Here is a 15,600-nt window from a genome sequence, read left to right as displayed (position 1 = left end):
GCAGATAACATGCTAAGTGTTACGTCTCTCTTTCTTCCAGCTTTATCACCTTCCGCTCCTGCGCGTATCTGGACAAGAAGCATACAGTGTTTGGAAGGTAAGTGAGGGATGATCTCGAACCGCCATGTAGCAGACATGCTGCCTGGTGGGTCTGAAGCCTGGAGAAGAATCTGGTGACTTCTGCAATCGAACTGGAGCAAAATCATAGCTCACAACCAGTTCACTTGGTCAGGAGTACATGGCCAACCTCTTATCAGTGCCAGGCGTCAGACTCTGCTTTTTGTCTCTTTCCATCCTCCCACCTCTGTAAACTGCCTTATTATTAAGAGTTTCCCTTCTGTGTGTGGCTCTCTGGGGAGTCAGGAACAAAGTAATCGGCATCCTGTAACCAATCATCTTAATATTTGTGCACACTAATTGCTGAGACACAAGAGTTTCCCTCTTCAACGCTGCTTTCATCCTTTTAGGATCTGTCAACCAGTGAGTCAGTCCTGACTGGGCTGCTCTTCATCGCGGGGTAGAGCACAGGGCTTTTGCATAGGTTAGGTCTTTTGGCCTCTTTCATTCTTTATCCGTGACATTTATCATTGGTATATATGTGCGTGTACATATATGTATATCAACGTACACAAAAATATTAGCAATGCCAAGGCAGTAAGGGAACTTCACATCATCCTTTATAGCAACCGCTGCAGTACTCCCAAAAGCCTTTTCCGCTCAAGCCCTCACATGATACAGATCAAGGTATATATTACAGAATATATTACAAAATCTTTATATTACAGAGAGAAGAATGTACTTGTTTGCTCTTTGCTTCTCCTGCTGCAGGTACAAGTCCTGATTATAGTGTTTACTAAGTGGTGCATAGCTGTTCTGACAAATGCCTTGGTGTGGTGACAGGACGGGGAGTTTTACTAGTCTGCTTCATTGGTGCTTCCCAGGGATTTTACAATCATTTTTAAATGATTTTCTTTTTATTTCCCTAATTTTATCCATTTGAAAAGCAGCAATTGAAAATAAATGCATATGCTGCTTACTTTGACTGGGTGTTACACAATAGGGCTGTACGATGAAAGTGATATATTTAATCCATCTGTTCTGCCTGCAAGTTCTTGAGGCAAGAGTTGGCTTCATTTAAACAACTATAGTAGTGCCATTAGCTCTGATACTGATTCTGCAGTAATTACTCTCTTTGAATTATATTTCTTTTTCCTTTCTCAAGTCTGTCCTAGCAAAATTTAAAGTTCTTTTGTCATTTAGTGAAAGCAGATAAATAAAGCACCTTCTAATACTGAAAGCTGAGAGCGAGTATATTCTTGCAGGAGTTACATTACCGGTATCTTAGGACTTGTCTTCGTTGCAATTTCACTCAAGCTACAACTTGAGTCTCCTTGCAAAAATCCCATTAAATCTAATATGGTAATGCTGTTAACCTGAGCTTGCCACCTTGTCAACTAGTTTTTGGGTTAAGACAGCTCAGCTGAAAATGTGACAGTTCTGCAGTTCTGGATGCAGCCTGGCTTCACTGAGCGTCCTGCAGTCCGACCATGCACTATTTCCCRAGGGTGCCCCAGCTCCACCGCGGTTCACCGGGAAAGAATGTGGAGAGTGGCAGAGCTTCCTGCAGTGTGGGGAACGTGCTCCCAGAAACCTTCGCGCTCTGCAGGACATCTCAAGCACCTCATGAGCAAAAAAGCTCAAATGATGTTTCACACTGTGCAATGCCAGTTAGAGAGGAGTACTTGAGTACAGGTTACTCTGTTTAAATGTATAGCAAAGATTATCCAGTGGCAGTTTTAGCAAAGACTGTCTTCATTCTTGAATTATCGTTGCCACTACAGAAACCTGAATTTGGTCGCCATAAAGAATTGGTGCTGCTTTCAGAGAACRTTTCAGTGGAAATGTTCTTAGTTTAAAATACAAAGGAAAACCCTTATAAAAGGTGTTGTCTTAGAACCATGTTTGGCTCCCTATGTGAAAAATAACATCTTCATCTAAACACAGGCCAAGTGAATTTTACCCTGGACTCTCTTGCACATAAAAAGATTAATTCAAAGAATGTCAAAAATGAAGATGCCAGGATAGGTGCATTCCTGTCTTCCCTTACTTAYCTACAAATTGAATACCTGAATAATCGAATTTACCTACAGATTTAATATAGAAGCTCAATGTATGCAGATTTCAAGATTTCTATTCTGCAATGAAAATCCTGTAGCTGTTTTTACCTGTATTTGTTTTTATAGGCCATAAAAGCCAAAAGACTCGAGATTATATCTTTAGTGAAACTCCAGCTTCAGTTTGCTATTTTAGATCCTGGGTGTTTCCAGGATTTGGTGCCTGTATCTGATCTTACACTGTATAGTACAATAATATCTGGGAAGCATATCTAGGAATAATATCTAGGGTTAAGAATAGAGCGAACCCATGAAATCAGAATTCTTTGTTTCCATGACTGTTAAATTGGATTGTCTAACTGGATGATTACTGGCCTGTTGTGACTTTCACGTAGATCTGAGGATTACTTTTTTCAGTTAATATCTGAATCTTCTGAATCTTCTCTATGAGCTCAGCTCTGCCCTCAGCTATTTCTGTGCAGCTCTGGTTCATGTTAGTGCATTTCACATATGTGTCTTGGAGAGCAGAATTTGACCTGTTTGTAATCTTTACATAACTTTGCAGAGGCTTTTCATACTTCTGAGAAGAACAGAAAAGGGCAAAAGAGCAACCATTCTCCCCCCACCCCTTTTCTTTTTTTGGTCCTGTGTGGGATAAGACACTGAAAAGTTCCTTCTCTCAAGAACTGCATTTTATTTGTGTCCCCACTGGTTTGAAATCCAGCTTTTGAACGGTAGTTGTTAATAAGAGTTGGACATTCGTCTGTTAAGCATGTTTGAAAACCACACGAGCTGAAGGCAGCAGGACTGGGAAGAGGTGGCACGTGTCTGGCTTTGGGCAGGGGACTTTTTAAGCCTCAGGAGAAGCCACGAGCTGCGGGACAGGGAGGGAATTGTGTCCTGAGAGTGGTGCCCACCATGGCAATAATGCTGATAGATGTTACTGAAACCAAAGGAGATAATTTGGGCATGGAAAGGGAGCAAAGAATAAGGCAGCGAGTGAGAAGAGAATGCCTTCCCTCGGAGGTGCTGCGTGGCTTTCCTGCTCCAGCGGAGCTGCCTCGATTAACTTAGTAATTACCATTTCTAGTAATTACCATTTCTCCTGACTTAGAGAATGCTGTAATTACCTTGAAAACTAACTGGTGGCYTTTGTTGGTTTCTAGCTGCCTGGTAAGAGGTTTAATTTAGAAAGCTAAATAATGTAAACCAACCAGCAGGTACTTGCTCTGCACAGAGTGGATGAAGCCATTTCCAAGCGAGTGCTGCACGGGGCAGGTCCTGCCGGTGCTCTTCCGTGCTGCTGCGCCAGGGTGGTCTCTCCTATGCATGCAACAACTGAGAATTCAACTGCTGCATGAACCACAGGGACGGTACAGCCAAAAACACCAGTTTAGGCTAACATTACTGTCTGTCACTGGCATGCTTTATGAAATTTAGRTGCAAGCCCATCCTGTCTGTGTTTTTATTATGTTTCTATTACTCCAGTGGCTCATAGTGCCTGTGGATCAGAGATATAGTACATTTGGCCCTTTAAAGGTGGAAACAAAGATCATTTCTGTCCCAGAAAGCTGACCATATGAGTAGAAAAGAGCCTGCATACAGATACAAGGAAGTTACACTAGTGACCCGTTTCAGCTTCCCTTTCACCTAAAAGCTTGTACTTTCTTGAGAACCAAGGAAAAAGAAAGCCTCAAGAAAAGTGAAGTGGCTTTGTGGATGCTTTTGGGGAGCCCATTCCAAGGTTAAAGGGATGCATGGAAAACTGCRTGTTTAAAATCATCATGGAAGGTGACGGAGGCGTCCTGATCAGCAGGARGGGAGAAGTGATCAATCTGAGAATTGTGGGTGAGATTTAGGATGAGGAGGGCCTGGCGGGCTCGCGAGCGAAGGCGGCTTGCGGGTACGTGGTGTGATAAAAGCAGGGCAAGAGAGGGAGACACGAGCAAAGTGGTGTGGGCAGACTGACAAAGCTGGAAGTGGTCAGCGCAGCAGCTCAGCGTGTTTATTAGAGCAGCACTTGTGTTTGCCAAGGTCTGAGAAAGGGATGTGGTGACGGAGGCAGGAGAAGAGTGTTTGGAGGACGGTTTTTCACTTTGTATGTGGCTGCTTGTATCTGTCTTACACAGATCTTTAACTGTCTGGAGATTTCTACCACTCGTTCCTCAATTCGGATGTTCCCAGGAATAATGAACAAGGTGGTTTGGGAAACCTCAGACTTGGTCAAAGTGGAGGCATGCTCCTGTAGCTGACATGCAGTCAACTTCAGCTTCTCTTTTGCTCCCTCCTCCCCTTGCCAGATGCTTTTGTGGGAGACAGTTGTCTTTCCAGGGATAAACGTTATTCTGTATTAAATATGCCTTAGCCTGTTTGAGGTTCTGTACTGCGGTTCTGGAGAACAGAGCAATAAAAGTAACTGTTATCCTTTAAAGTGATTAGCTGCTTATAACTACTGCCATGCATTATTCAGYCATGTAGGTATAGTTAAATAATGCATGGGGTCCGTTTCCATTTGTAACACTCRCTGTATCGTTTGGTCAAACCTCACTGCCTTCTAAGCTGGGAAACTCATGTTTTGGTTGCTCTTTTGCTTTAGTACATCTGAAGAACAGAGAAATTGTATGGCAGGAAAAGAAGAGCTGATCATATTGTTGGATCTGTTTAGGGAGTCTGGTGTAATTTTGCACTGCAGAGTCTGCTCCCCAGGCACCAGGACAGGAGTGAAGAACAAGGGGGGAAAGTGAGAGGCGTCCGCGCGGCCCCCACCGCAGTGGTGTGCCGTAGCACGCGGGCGCTGTGCTGCCAGAGCTGGGCTAGTGGCCGYAGCAGTTTTCAAGACAGTTGTATGATCTCTGAAGAGGAACCCTGTGCCAAAGCAGAGAAATCCTTATGTGCCAAGTTCATTTGTTGAGTCTAGTTTCAAAATACTGTTTTTTCAAGTTGTTCTGTTTTTTCAGTGGCCATCATTACTTGTCTCACCTTCTAGATTAAGCCCTTATGAGATACTGAGATGTTTTGACTGCATCCTTGTTGCAGGTCAGAAATGTTTGCTGGGTTTCAGATTGGGTGTATTCATAGAAAACATGTTGTACTAAGTGAGTGTATGTGTTTGTGCRTGTTTATATATTGTTCTCTGTGTGTGTGTGTGTAAATACATGTACTCTTTTTATAAAAGTAAGCTTGAGGGCAGAATGTATTTACAAAACAAAGTTTCCTTCTGGTTTCTGTTTCTCGTTTAAAGCTTCCCCCCCCCCMCCCCGAAAAGTCCAGACATTGTTCTTGTATTGTCTGCTAGCCAGGAAACTCTATCATCTTGGACCACTGCCATCGCCAGCATTGCATAAGGCTTAATTCTTATAATTCTTCTAAACAAAAGCATGAGAAATAGGAAGTCTATGTGTGAATGTCTGTGAGACTTCTAGGGAGTCGCAGTTTTCTTTGGGGAACAGCATTAACTAATGTAGCAGTGAAAATTTGCTTGGCATGTTGCAAATGAATAGAGCTCCCCCAGGTATTTCACTTAAGGTTCATGCAAAGCTATTGGCAGTGATTACGAGACAAGTTTACCAGTTTGCATAAAGGAGCCATAACAGGAAGTAAGATTTTAAATAACATCTGTAAATTTGAGATGTAAAGATTTCCAATGCTACCCAGTCCAGGTTTCAAGAAATCAGAATTGCACAAGTAAGGGTGGATTTGTGCTTTTGTTACTATGCTAACACAAAAACCTAAATGTACCTACCTCGTCATCCATGCTTAAGCGTAATGCAACATTTATCAAGCTCCACTAAAAATACAACAAGCTGTCTGAGAGAGGCTGAGCTAAATATATAGTTGAGATCATCGTTTCTCTGTTCAACATCTCCTGGAAGCAAACAGCAAACCYGTTTCAGGAGTTCTTCTAATGTAAATGGTGTCTTGAAGGTGCCTTCCTTTTCATTGCAGGTTGTCATCTGAACACCTGCTTAAACCTTACCAAAGCTTCTTCGGTCAATTTAAAACAAGGTGTGAATGACRCCTTACGAAATGAATAGTGGTGCCTGTGCAGGCCTGAAACAGTGGAAGAGGTTAAACTTGTTTCTGCCCTTCTCCCCCCCTTCTCTGCTGTGCTCCAAACTTAGCACAGCTGATGCTGACTGAGAGAGGCTAACACAGTGTGACCAGTCACATGCGCTTAGGGGATGTAAAGGGGAGGAAGGGGTATTGGTCCGAACCTCTGGAGTTTATATTTGGTTGTAATGAAATTTATTTATATACAGAGTTCCTTATGTTGGGACTCAGATTTATTCATAGAACAGATTTTATCTCTTTTTGTACAAAGTTAGTTAGGGTAATATTTAATAGTGTCTCTCTTAGAGATTTTTTGCATGCTTTGATGTACTTATCTGATGGTCTTTTCCACATATAACTTCTACAGGCTTTTTTTTTTTTTTTTTTTTNGCTATATGTGTGAGAGCCTTTCTTTCTAAGCCCATAGTATGTGTTGTGGGACAGGCAAAGAATCATCAAAACTTCTCAATGTAGCGTGTTTGTTTTGTCATTCTGGATGGAGAAATTTTTTTAATGGATGTCAGTGCATTGGCTTAGACACATTGTATCTTGTCATACTGATTTTAGTACTGCAATGTAACATCATGAGATTTGACAATGCCAACATACAATGTTTTCAGAGCCTGCGTATGTATCGTTGTCTCCCCACTTAGGCAAATCAGAGGAAAGTTTGCAAAATCCTTCACGAGTTCAGTTGGAATATTTATTTTTTTGCATCTTGATGAGTGCCCTGATTAATGTGTAGTTCCGTTTTTACTGGATGGGTAACCTTTGCTATTAGGTGTTGTCCATTTTGGATTTTAATTTTTACTGATGAAACACCTAGCTCAGCTGGGCCTGATCCTTGACAAGGCTTCCAAGTGCTAGTCTAACAAAATTGACTAGTAAACTATTTCCAGTTCCTCTGGCCATAACTCTTGTCTGAGCAAATTTGTCATATACAAATTCATTTTTATGATTTGTTGGTATTATGGCAGTGTCTAAAGACATAAACTGATACTGAGTCTTCACTGTGCTGACACTGTAATATGCATAGAAATACTCTCTGTGCAAAAGGTTAGAGAAGGTAGGGGTATGAAAGAATGCAGTTTTCCATTTTAGAGCCAAGCCGCTAAGAAGAAAAGGGAATGATATGCCCTACAGGCCCATAGCTCCAGTGACATGAGAAGGACATCGTGCCATTAAWTGTGGTCAAAGATAGTGAGGAGCACCCTTGCCAGAAACAATTCATGAACATAAGGAAAGCTTCTAGAGGGAACCAACGCTGGGTTTGGGGGAACTGTTGCCATAAGAGAGCCATCATATCTCTGTGGGARGAGGGCAGGAACACCAAACTGATAGCCTGGCCCAAGGCAGGGTGGACGTTTAGCTAGAGTGCTGATGCTCCCGATGACCAGGAAGGCTTGGGCAGAACAGGAGCCTGCACTGGGGCCTTGCATCCCTGGAGCACTTTCTCCCTCTCTGCAGGACATGCCTTCAGTTTTGAGTGGAGTTTGTTTAACATCTTATTTTGCTACAAGGTGCAGATTCTGTTACATCAAGTCAAACTTTACCACAGCAACAAAAATGATAGAAGGTATTAAAACAGCATAAGTCCATAAAAAGTCTTAACTAGTGCTTTCCACTTATATTATTTTATGGCATCAGAATGGTAGAGCTAAAAGCCACCAAAACACCTTGAGCGTAACAACTTTCTGCCTTCTTCCCCCTCAGCGCTTTATRGTTGTGTCAAGATAGTCTGTATTTAGGTCATTTATTTATGACCTCTGAATGCCATGTTAATCACAGCCTTTTAAAATGTTCACGTGACAAAGTATTCCCAATAATGTTTAATTAGCACAGTGAATGAAGATTTCAGAGCATCACCAAAATGCATTAGGCTAATATTGTGGGAGGTCTAGCTATGGGCTGAGGGAATACTCAACTGAGATTTCCAGTGCATAGCTGATCTGACTATTTCAAATTATCAGAACCTAATTAAATGAAAACATACGAGAAGATAATGAATGGAGCTGTTGGCTAGAAAATCCTCCAATATTAAATCAGGAGTTTGCTTTAGGGACAATTAAAATGCAGTGAATGTATCTTAGACTGTGTGTTAATCATCGGTATTGTAAATGAATCTGATATTGGCCTGGAGGAAGATTTTAAAATTGAGTTTGTTATGAACTTTTGAAAGTTCATGCAGGATTTTAAAGCCCTGTGCAGCTCTGGAAAAATTCCCCCAGTGTGCTACCTCCAGTTGCAAACGAATGAGTCTGTTCTAGCTTGCATAAATGTTTTTTAATTGCTCTTAGAAGTCATGACCTGATTACAGATTATTGACAGACCCTTCGGGATTACAAAGGAGAGGTTTGGAGTAGTAGTGCAACAGCAACAAAGTGTTAGCAAGGACAGAGCCTGCAGGGCAGGTATTTAGTAGCTCCCTTTCTAACTTGGATCATTTTATTTTCTGTAACCGGTCTTTCTTTTCGGTCTGGTTTGGCGTCTCTTCTTCCCAGCGGCGCTGCGATGAGTCGCAGTGAGGGGCAGTGACACCGCACATAGCGTGCGAGGTGTTAAATGCGAAGGACCCACCTGCCTCTCAGGCTGCTGTGGTCAATCTGTTGTGTTTGGCTGATGCAGCTCTTGGAAAGAGCACGTGAAGGATGGAAAGAGTGTGGTGCGGAGTGGGAGGAGGGAGGTTTCTGGTCTGTGCTGGGTCCGTGGAGAGACCAGCACTAGTGGAGGCTGCTGGCCAGGAGGACTGTCGTGTTGGGGCTGGACAGAGCTGCCTGTCTGCGAAACACCTGTAAGAGCAAGGTATTATAACAGAAGCGCATAAATTCATCAAGTACCCATGAATATGGTGTGTGTTTGAATTGAGGTATCCATATTTGAAAAAGTTGAGTTATTGCTCATTTCATTGCTATAAAAGTAGAGTTAGATAATAAAATACTTACTCTACACATATTGTATGGTGATTTTTCATTAGCAATATGAATATCTCTGAGCACAGACCTCATAAAGGCATATAAGAATTTGAGCTTAATACTTTAATGTAGAAAATTATGTTTTTTATAAAACTCTTTCAGAATTTATAGAATGGCTTGTTTCATCTGAGTGAAAATTACTGTTAAAGAAATTCCATAGCAGAGAAATTCAGGTTTGCTCTTGTATATTATGGCAGTATCAAGGTGGCACAAGTTATCATGTTTGCATGGAGAAGCATATAGATGTCCTGGGGAGCACGGCAGGGTCCAACAGAGCTCTGCCTCGCTTGGAGCTTGCCCGGCAGGTCCCCACCAGCTGGGCTGCCTGGCCCATGACAGCTGGGGTCTACGTGGGGAAGCAGGCGGTCTGCGGCGGAGCCGGCCGCACCAGCCGCACAGCAGAGCTCGCGGCCCAGCCCCAGACTTCTCCAGCTCCAGGATCGGTGTTCGTCAGAGCAGCTGTCGCTTCTGGTTGTCCCACAGCCGTTCATATTGGCTGTGTTTTTGGTTCCCGGCCATGCGTTTGGCTATATTAAAGCAGATGTTCAGCTGCAGCCTGCCTTTCTGGTCAACCTGATCTGGTTTGCTCTGCATCAATGGCCTGTCTTCTTCTTTATTTACTGCTCTTCTAAGTATAGCTGTTTGCAAACTTAATTGGGGACAATGATGTGGATAAAAGTGTTAAATACCTTGGGACCAAGATCTGATCCCAGCAGGACCCCTTTGGAAACATACTGTCTCAGTGGTTCCTATTTAAAATTAGATTTTGACACCTGTCAGCCAATTTTGTATTTAATGTGTGCTATGTTCACTTCATATAGTTCTGGTTTCTCAATCAAAATATCAGCCGCCTTCCAGAAGTCTGTTCCACTGACACTGTTATCCCTATTAACCACATCTGTTGTCTCAAAGATAGAAGGTTGTTTGACAGAATCTGTTTTCCACAAAACCTTGTTGATTGCCGTTACTTATTTCCTTTCTTTCTTAATCATGTCCTGTCTCCACTATTCCATTATTTTGCTGGGATGGATGCCAGGATGACAGGCTTATAATTATCTGGGTCACCCCATTTATCCTTTTAAAATATCCTTTTCTGGAACTTTCCCATTGTTCCACACATTTTTGAAAATGAACAAGCAACAGTCCAGAAATTCTTCAGCCTAAACAGCTTGAAGCATGTATTTGGATATCTGACTTGAAAAATCAGAGACCAGGGCTCTGATGTCCTCCCAAATAAAACCTGCAGTGAGAAGGGTCCCAGCAATATCTCATGGCTGTGACGTGATGCTCTGCTGCTTTCCCAAAGCCTTCGGAGAGCTCGCAGGCAAGATCCGTGTGCTCCTGCGCTTCCCGCATGATTAATGTCGTTATTGGCAGCTCTATCATTTCTCTCTAATAATGCCAAAGCATAGTTACAATTCCCTTTCTTCCTAATAGCACTCTTCTGTCTGATGCACAATAAAAAAGAAGTTAAAAATCAGAAGTTGATGAAAATATTTGCTTTCTTGACCAAGTCTGTTGGTTTAGTTTTCAAAGCTCATGGGGGGCAGGAAATGAGCTCCAAATGGGATGGCTGTAAAGTTAACAAGTGAATCCAGTTAGAAATGGGTTTGTGTCTTCATGCCCAGACTGCTGTGTACAGTTGCTCTTTCTCTGTCTTTCTGGTCTGTGTACACCAGAAAAGCTATTTGGTTTTAGACAAATGTTTTTGCTTTGGCTCTGAATATTTGACTCTTCCATGTTCTGTTTAATTTTAAATTGAAATCCCACATTTGAGAAAAATTCCTTACCTTCCCCATTGAATTAGGTTATCTTAAGTCTTCCAAATATGGTTGCTGATTCTCCTTCCCCAAAGATGATGGTTTAAAAGCCTGGATAATCTGAAAGAGTAACGGACAGAAAATAGATCTATTAGACTGTAAAGGTGCAGGAATATTTTGAATCTAGTATCACAGCTGGAAATAGTGTCCTTCATCTTTTTTAGGGTGGTTGGTGGCTTTGAGACTCTGACTGCTATGGAGAATGTGGAAAGTGACCCGAAAACAGACCGTCCCAAGGTAATTCAGAAATGGAAGGGGGTGTGCAGGAAGGAGCGAACCCTTGTCACGGTGCACTTCACCCCGCTGCCCCCTCTCTGAAACAGAGCTTGAACAGCAGCTTCTGATTGCTCTTTTTCTCTTCTGCTCCCAGGAGGAAATACGAATTCAGTCAACGACTGTTTTTGTTGATCCATATGAAGAAGCAGATGCCCAGGTGAGGGTAGAATTATTTTTTTTGATAGGCCAAAGCCCTTCTTTGCAGGACTTTGTAACTTGGTAACTTTGATTTTTTTATTCTAACTGGTCCCTCTTAGAATCCCTGCTTCTCACATGTGTTTTCTTCCTGTGTCCCATGCCTTTCTTCCTGCCTCCCACTAAGTGTGGACAGCCCTCTTACACACGTGATTGCCATTTGGCAAGGCCTTGTATGCCAGAGTCATCACTGCTGTCTCGGTGGAGAGGTCTGGCAGGGCTCCCGCTCCATCCTGCTTACCGTGGCTTCCCTTCCCAATGCCCGCAGCACGTGCTGGGGAGCTGCGGGTGAGGAGGAAGAGATGAGCTTCATCATAATGACTACAGACAGCCCATTTGTAGTTGCCCTGGAGATCTGGCTTCTAAAGCATGCCCTGTAATCACAACAGTGCWCTTTGCTATTTTAGAGTGTTTTAAAGCTTCAAAGTGCTGTAGGCATTGCCTCTTCACTCTTGACTCGCTCTTGCAACAGATTGTGTTGTTTGCTTCCTACAGGTTGCTGCAGAAAGAGAAAAGGTCCAGCTAGAAGAAGAAGCAGCCAAAACAAAAGCTGAGGTAGCCCCGCCAAAGAAAGAGATCCAGACTCCTAAAACTTACCGGCAGGGGATTGGAAAATACATTAACATGGCTGCAGCGTAAGTTCCCTGCCCGGCTGATCTTTGCTTAGTGCTTCAGTTGCCTTTGCTGCAGGATGCTAACACTGCCCAGTGCTCTTGCTCAGAGCTATTCACCGGGACTCTCTAACAGGCCAAATGTTCATTTTGTGCCAGCAGGCTGTGCAAAGATGCTTGCGTGCAGTCGTAACAGCCAGAGTTCCCTCTAGTTCTGTTGTTTTTCAAGATTAAAACTTAAGTGAGCTTCTGTTTCTTCTTTAGCATTTGAATGTGACCTAGCTGGTCCATAACAGCATGGATGTACTGACTTCACAACTGTAGATACATTTCCACAGCACAGAAGTCCTTGAGGGGGAACTGTACTGTCACTTCCCCCATCATCTTTAATTCTGGCCTCTCTTCCCCTTCTGCAGCTATTTCTGAAGGCCACTGTTCCTGAAATGTCTCTTCTGGCCGCTTCTCCCCTGCCCAAAGGAGTTGCCTTAAACTTATATTGGTCTGCCGGTCCGGTTCACTGTGCAGCCGCAAACAGTTGTACCGGCACAACTGAAATGGCCGGAACGGGGGGTGGGTTGCCAGGGCTGCCGTGGGAGCGCAGGACGCCTGGCTCGCAGCTCCGGGGTGCCCGGCAGGTTGCTCAGGCTCGTCCTGGGGCATCGTCTCCCAGAGCRCCTTTGTGCACCCGCCAGGATTGGCAGCACTGCTTGCTTCCATAAGGACAGGACAGAATTCTGCCTCAGCAGCAGCTTAGCATGGCTTCTGGATAAATTAAAATAAATGTGGTCTAGATTTTTTTAGCAGCCATCTGTAAAAGTATTTGCAAAAATGCTGTCCTCTGTGTGCTGCGGAAAGGCATGTATTCATGTGTGCACAGATCTGCACACCTGCTTAATCAGCTTGTATGTGCCTGCATGATGTCCAGGCATTTGCATGTCTGTAGGCGCAGAAATGTGTGAGCCCCTATATCAGTTTGATGTGTATGTCATTTAAACATTTCAGTTACAAAATATTGCTTGTCTCTTAAAATGTTATGTTAAGCTTAAAATTGCTGTCATTCTGCACTGTAGTTACAGAGGAAACCCAGGCAAAGTTGGCAGATATGACAGCTTTGTGGAAAGGGCCAAGTAGTATAGGAGGAGCTTTAAGCTTCTAGTCCTTCACTCATTGCAGCCTGCCAGGAAACTGGGAGCTTGGTCCCTAGCAGGCCTTTGCTGGGCTCAGGCTTTCCCTGTTGGCTACCGATATCTGATGATAAAACCAGAGTACGTGACCTGGCCATGTAGCATTTCCGTGGGTTTTACAAACTGCTTGAGAGAGGCTGGGAATAGCAGCACCAACTGCAACAGGCCATGCCAAGGAAACGGGGAAGGATGTGAAAAACTTGCCCAGCTGCTTTACACCTAGTTCCCTGTAAATCCTTTTGCTGCCACAAACACAGGCAAGAAGGGAGGGAAGAGCTTGTGGCCTCAAGTTTTCATAGTGACTGTACTAAAAGCGTACAGCTCTTGGGTCTTCAGCTGCAGCCTTGAGAGCTGTGCTGCGTTGTGAACACGTTCCCAGGACCTGAACCATCCCCGCAGACTGACACGCTCTCCCCTTTTTTAAGTAAGCCAAAAGCCCCCATCCGCAGCCCCTGCGGCTCCCGTGTCAGCACGGGGCTTACGCTCCTCTCTGCTGGGGAGGTGGTGGGCTGGCGCCGGGGGAGCTGCGCCGGGAGAGGGAGGGAATCCGGCCGCCTGCTCCCACTGAGCAGTAAATAGGCCCTGAGCGTTGTTTTCCTTCGGGCTCTAGGAAGCGCAGTATGGAAGATGACGGGCCCTCAACCAGCACAGCTGCGAAGAAAGAGAAAAAGAGCGCAGGCTTTGGGGACTTCAGCTCCTGGTAGCAGAGCGAGGAGCCTAGCACCGGAGCAGCACAGCGAGAAAGAAGAGACGGCCTCCCGCGTGTCCCCAGAGAGCCCCGCAGACAATCTGTCCTGGGGAGGGAAGGCACCGGCCTGCCCTTCCACCGGGGAAGAAAACTGCTGCTTTGTTCAGGCTGGTTAATGCGGCTTTGTTTCCGAGAGCGCTGCGTTCCCCCAACTGCATCTTCCTCGAAGGCCTTTTTGTTGCCGCTTTGCTGAGCGGGGAGCGGCAGCGCTGCTCCGCGGGGCTTCGCTGCGGCCTGGCTCCGCTTGGCTGGCGGCAGGGCAGGCTGAGCCCTGCCTCGCCGGGCGCCGCTTCCACGGGCGGCTGCGCTGGTGAATGAGCTCCTTTCTCAGGTAATCGTTTCCAGATGCGCCCCATCTGCCAGCTGAACGAATGAATTAACGTGTCGGGGAAGCGCCTGGTCTGCTTTGCCGAGGGGAGGAGAGGCCTCCAGCTTGTTCTGCCCTGCCCAGGGCTTCCCTTCTCTTCAAGCTCTGTTTTGCTGCTTCCTAACAAGGACCAATTCTGTCTTTTGCTGTTTGTGCCTCCGGGATGGCCCCAGACTGCTGTCTGTCTCCATGCAGCCTCCTCGCTCTCTCCAAAATGAGCTGCATCTGCCCCGTTTCTCTGTGACAGCCTGGGAAGCAGCTGAGCTGCCCGGGCGCCCGGTGCCCCTGGTTGCTCCCCGTCGCTGGCCTTGCCGGAGCCGTTGTGGCAGCCCAAGGGGCCAGGACACATCAGTTCAAACCTGCCCGCTGGCTCCAGAGATTACAGCCCAGAGGAACTGAACAGGAGCAGAAACAACTTCACAGGGTTTATTTTAACCATCCCCAAAGCCTGCTCCTTGCAGGGGAACACATACTGCAGTCTGCCCCGACATCGGGCCACCATCGTTAGAGAAAACACATGTGATACAGCCAAGAGGAGTCTAGGATATTTGCCTTGAATACCCGCAAACTATTAGGATGCTTAATAAAGACCTTGTGGGGTAGAGACGCACCAGCCTGTGAAGTTTTAATCCAAAGCCATCATGTGCATTACCATCATTTAGGTGTAGCAGGCTAGATCCAGAACATTACATTTTCAGTTCATCTTAGGTGTTTTCAGGTGACAGAAATGCCCTCCCTACCTCTACATGGCTGAGGAGATAGTTTTGTAATCAGATTTATAACTGGTGCATTTGTATCAGTGCTTTTGTGTTTTAAGAGAAGTCTCCATTTTTATGAAATTGCTGTAAAAACTTTTGGTAACATGTTTTGCATTAAATGCCTTTGTTTTCTTTTGAATGCTCGCCTTTGACTGTGTTCAACTGTCATTTCCAAGATCGTGGCATTACAAAATTGATTGTCTTACCAGGAAATGATTCATTCCTACTTTTTAAGATGCTCATAAAAAACTCTGGGATTTTTGCGGATATGATTACATCTTTGTTAAATCGTAGGAAGTTCAAACTAGTTTGAAAGAATAATAGGGTTTTTTTGTTGTTTTGAAACATCTTGCAATGTATAAGTTTGAACACATGTTTGATTCCTGGAACAGGGGATATGATGGTACTTTCCTCAAGCTGAGTTTCTTGCGTCTTCCTGAAACTTCTTGCCTCTCTGGGACTGGCCCTTTCCTGATAAATTGTTATTGATCCCTTCTGTCTGACT

The 15,600-nt window shown here is 44.6% G+C and overlaps 1 protein-coding gene across 1 annotated transcript in view; it reads left to right on the top strand.

Moving 5' to 3' along the window:
• PPIL2 (peptidylprolyl isomerase like 2) overlaps window positions 1-15,399 on the top strand; it is a 79,766-nt gene extending 64,367 nt beyond the window's left edge. The window contains exons 16-20 of the mRNA XM_026091870.1: window positions 41-97; window positions 11,121-11,193; window positions 11,327-11,389; window positions 11,923-12,062; window positions 13,833-15,399. Of these exons, the coding sequence (XP_025947655.1) occupies window positions 41-97; window positions 11,121-11,193; window positions 11,327-11,389; window positions 11,923-12,062; window positions 13,833-13,926 (427 nt within the window). The 3' untranslated portion in view covers window positions 13,927-15,399. The remainder of the gene's footprint in view (window positions 1-40; window positions 98-11,120; window positions 11,194-11,326; window positions 11,390-11,922; window positions 12,063-13,832) is intronic.
• Window positions 15,400-15,600: the final 201 nt, after the last annotated feature.

Source organism: Apteryx rowi, unplaced genomic scaffold (genome assembly GCF_003343035.1).
Source record: "Apteryx rowi isolate R43461 unplaced genomic scaffold, aptRow1 scaffold_93, whole genome shotgun sequence".
Classification (NCBI taxonomy): domain Eukaryota; kingdom Metazoa; phylum Chordata; class Aves; order Apterygiformes; family Apterygidae; genus Apteryx; species Apteryx rowi.
This window is presented reverse-complemented; position numbering and strand designations above follow the sequence as displayed.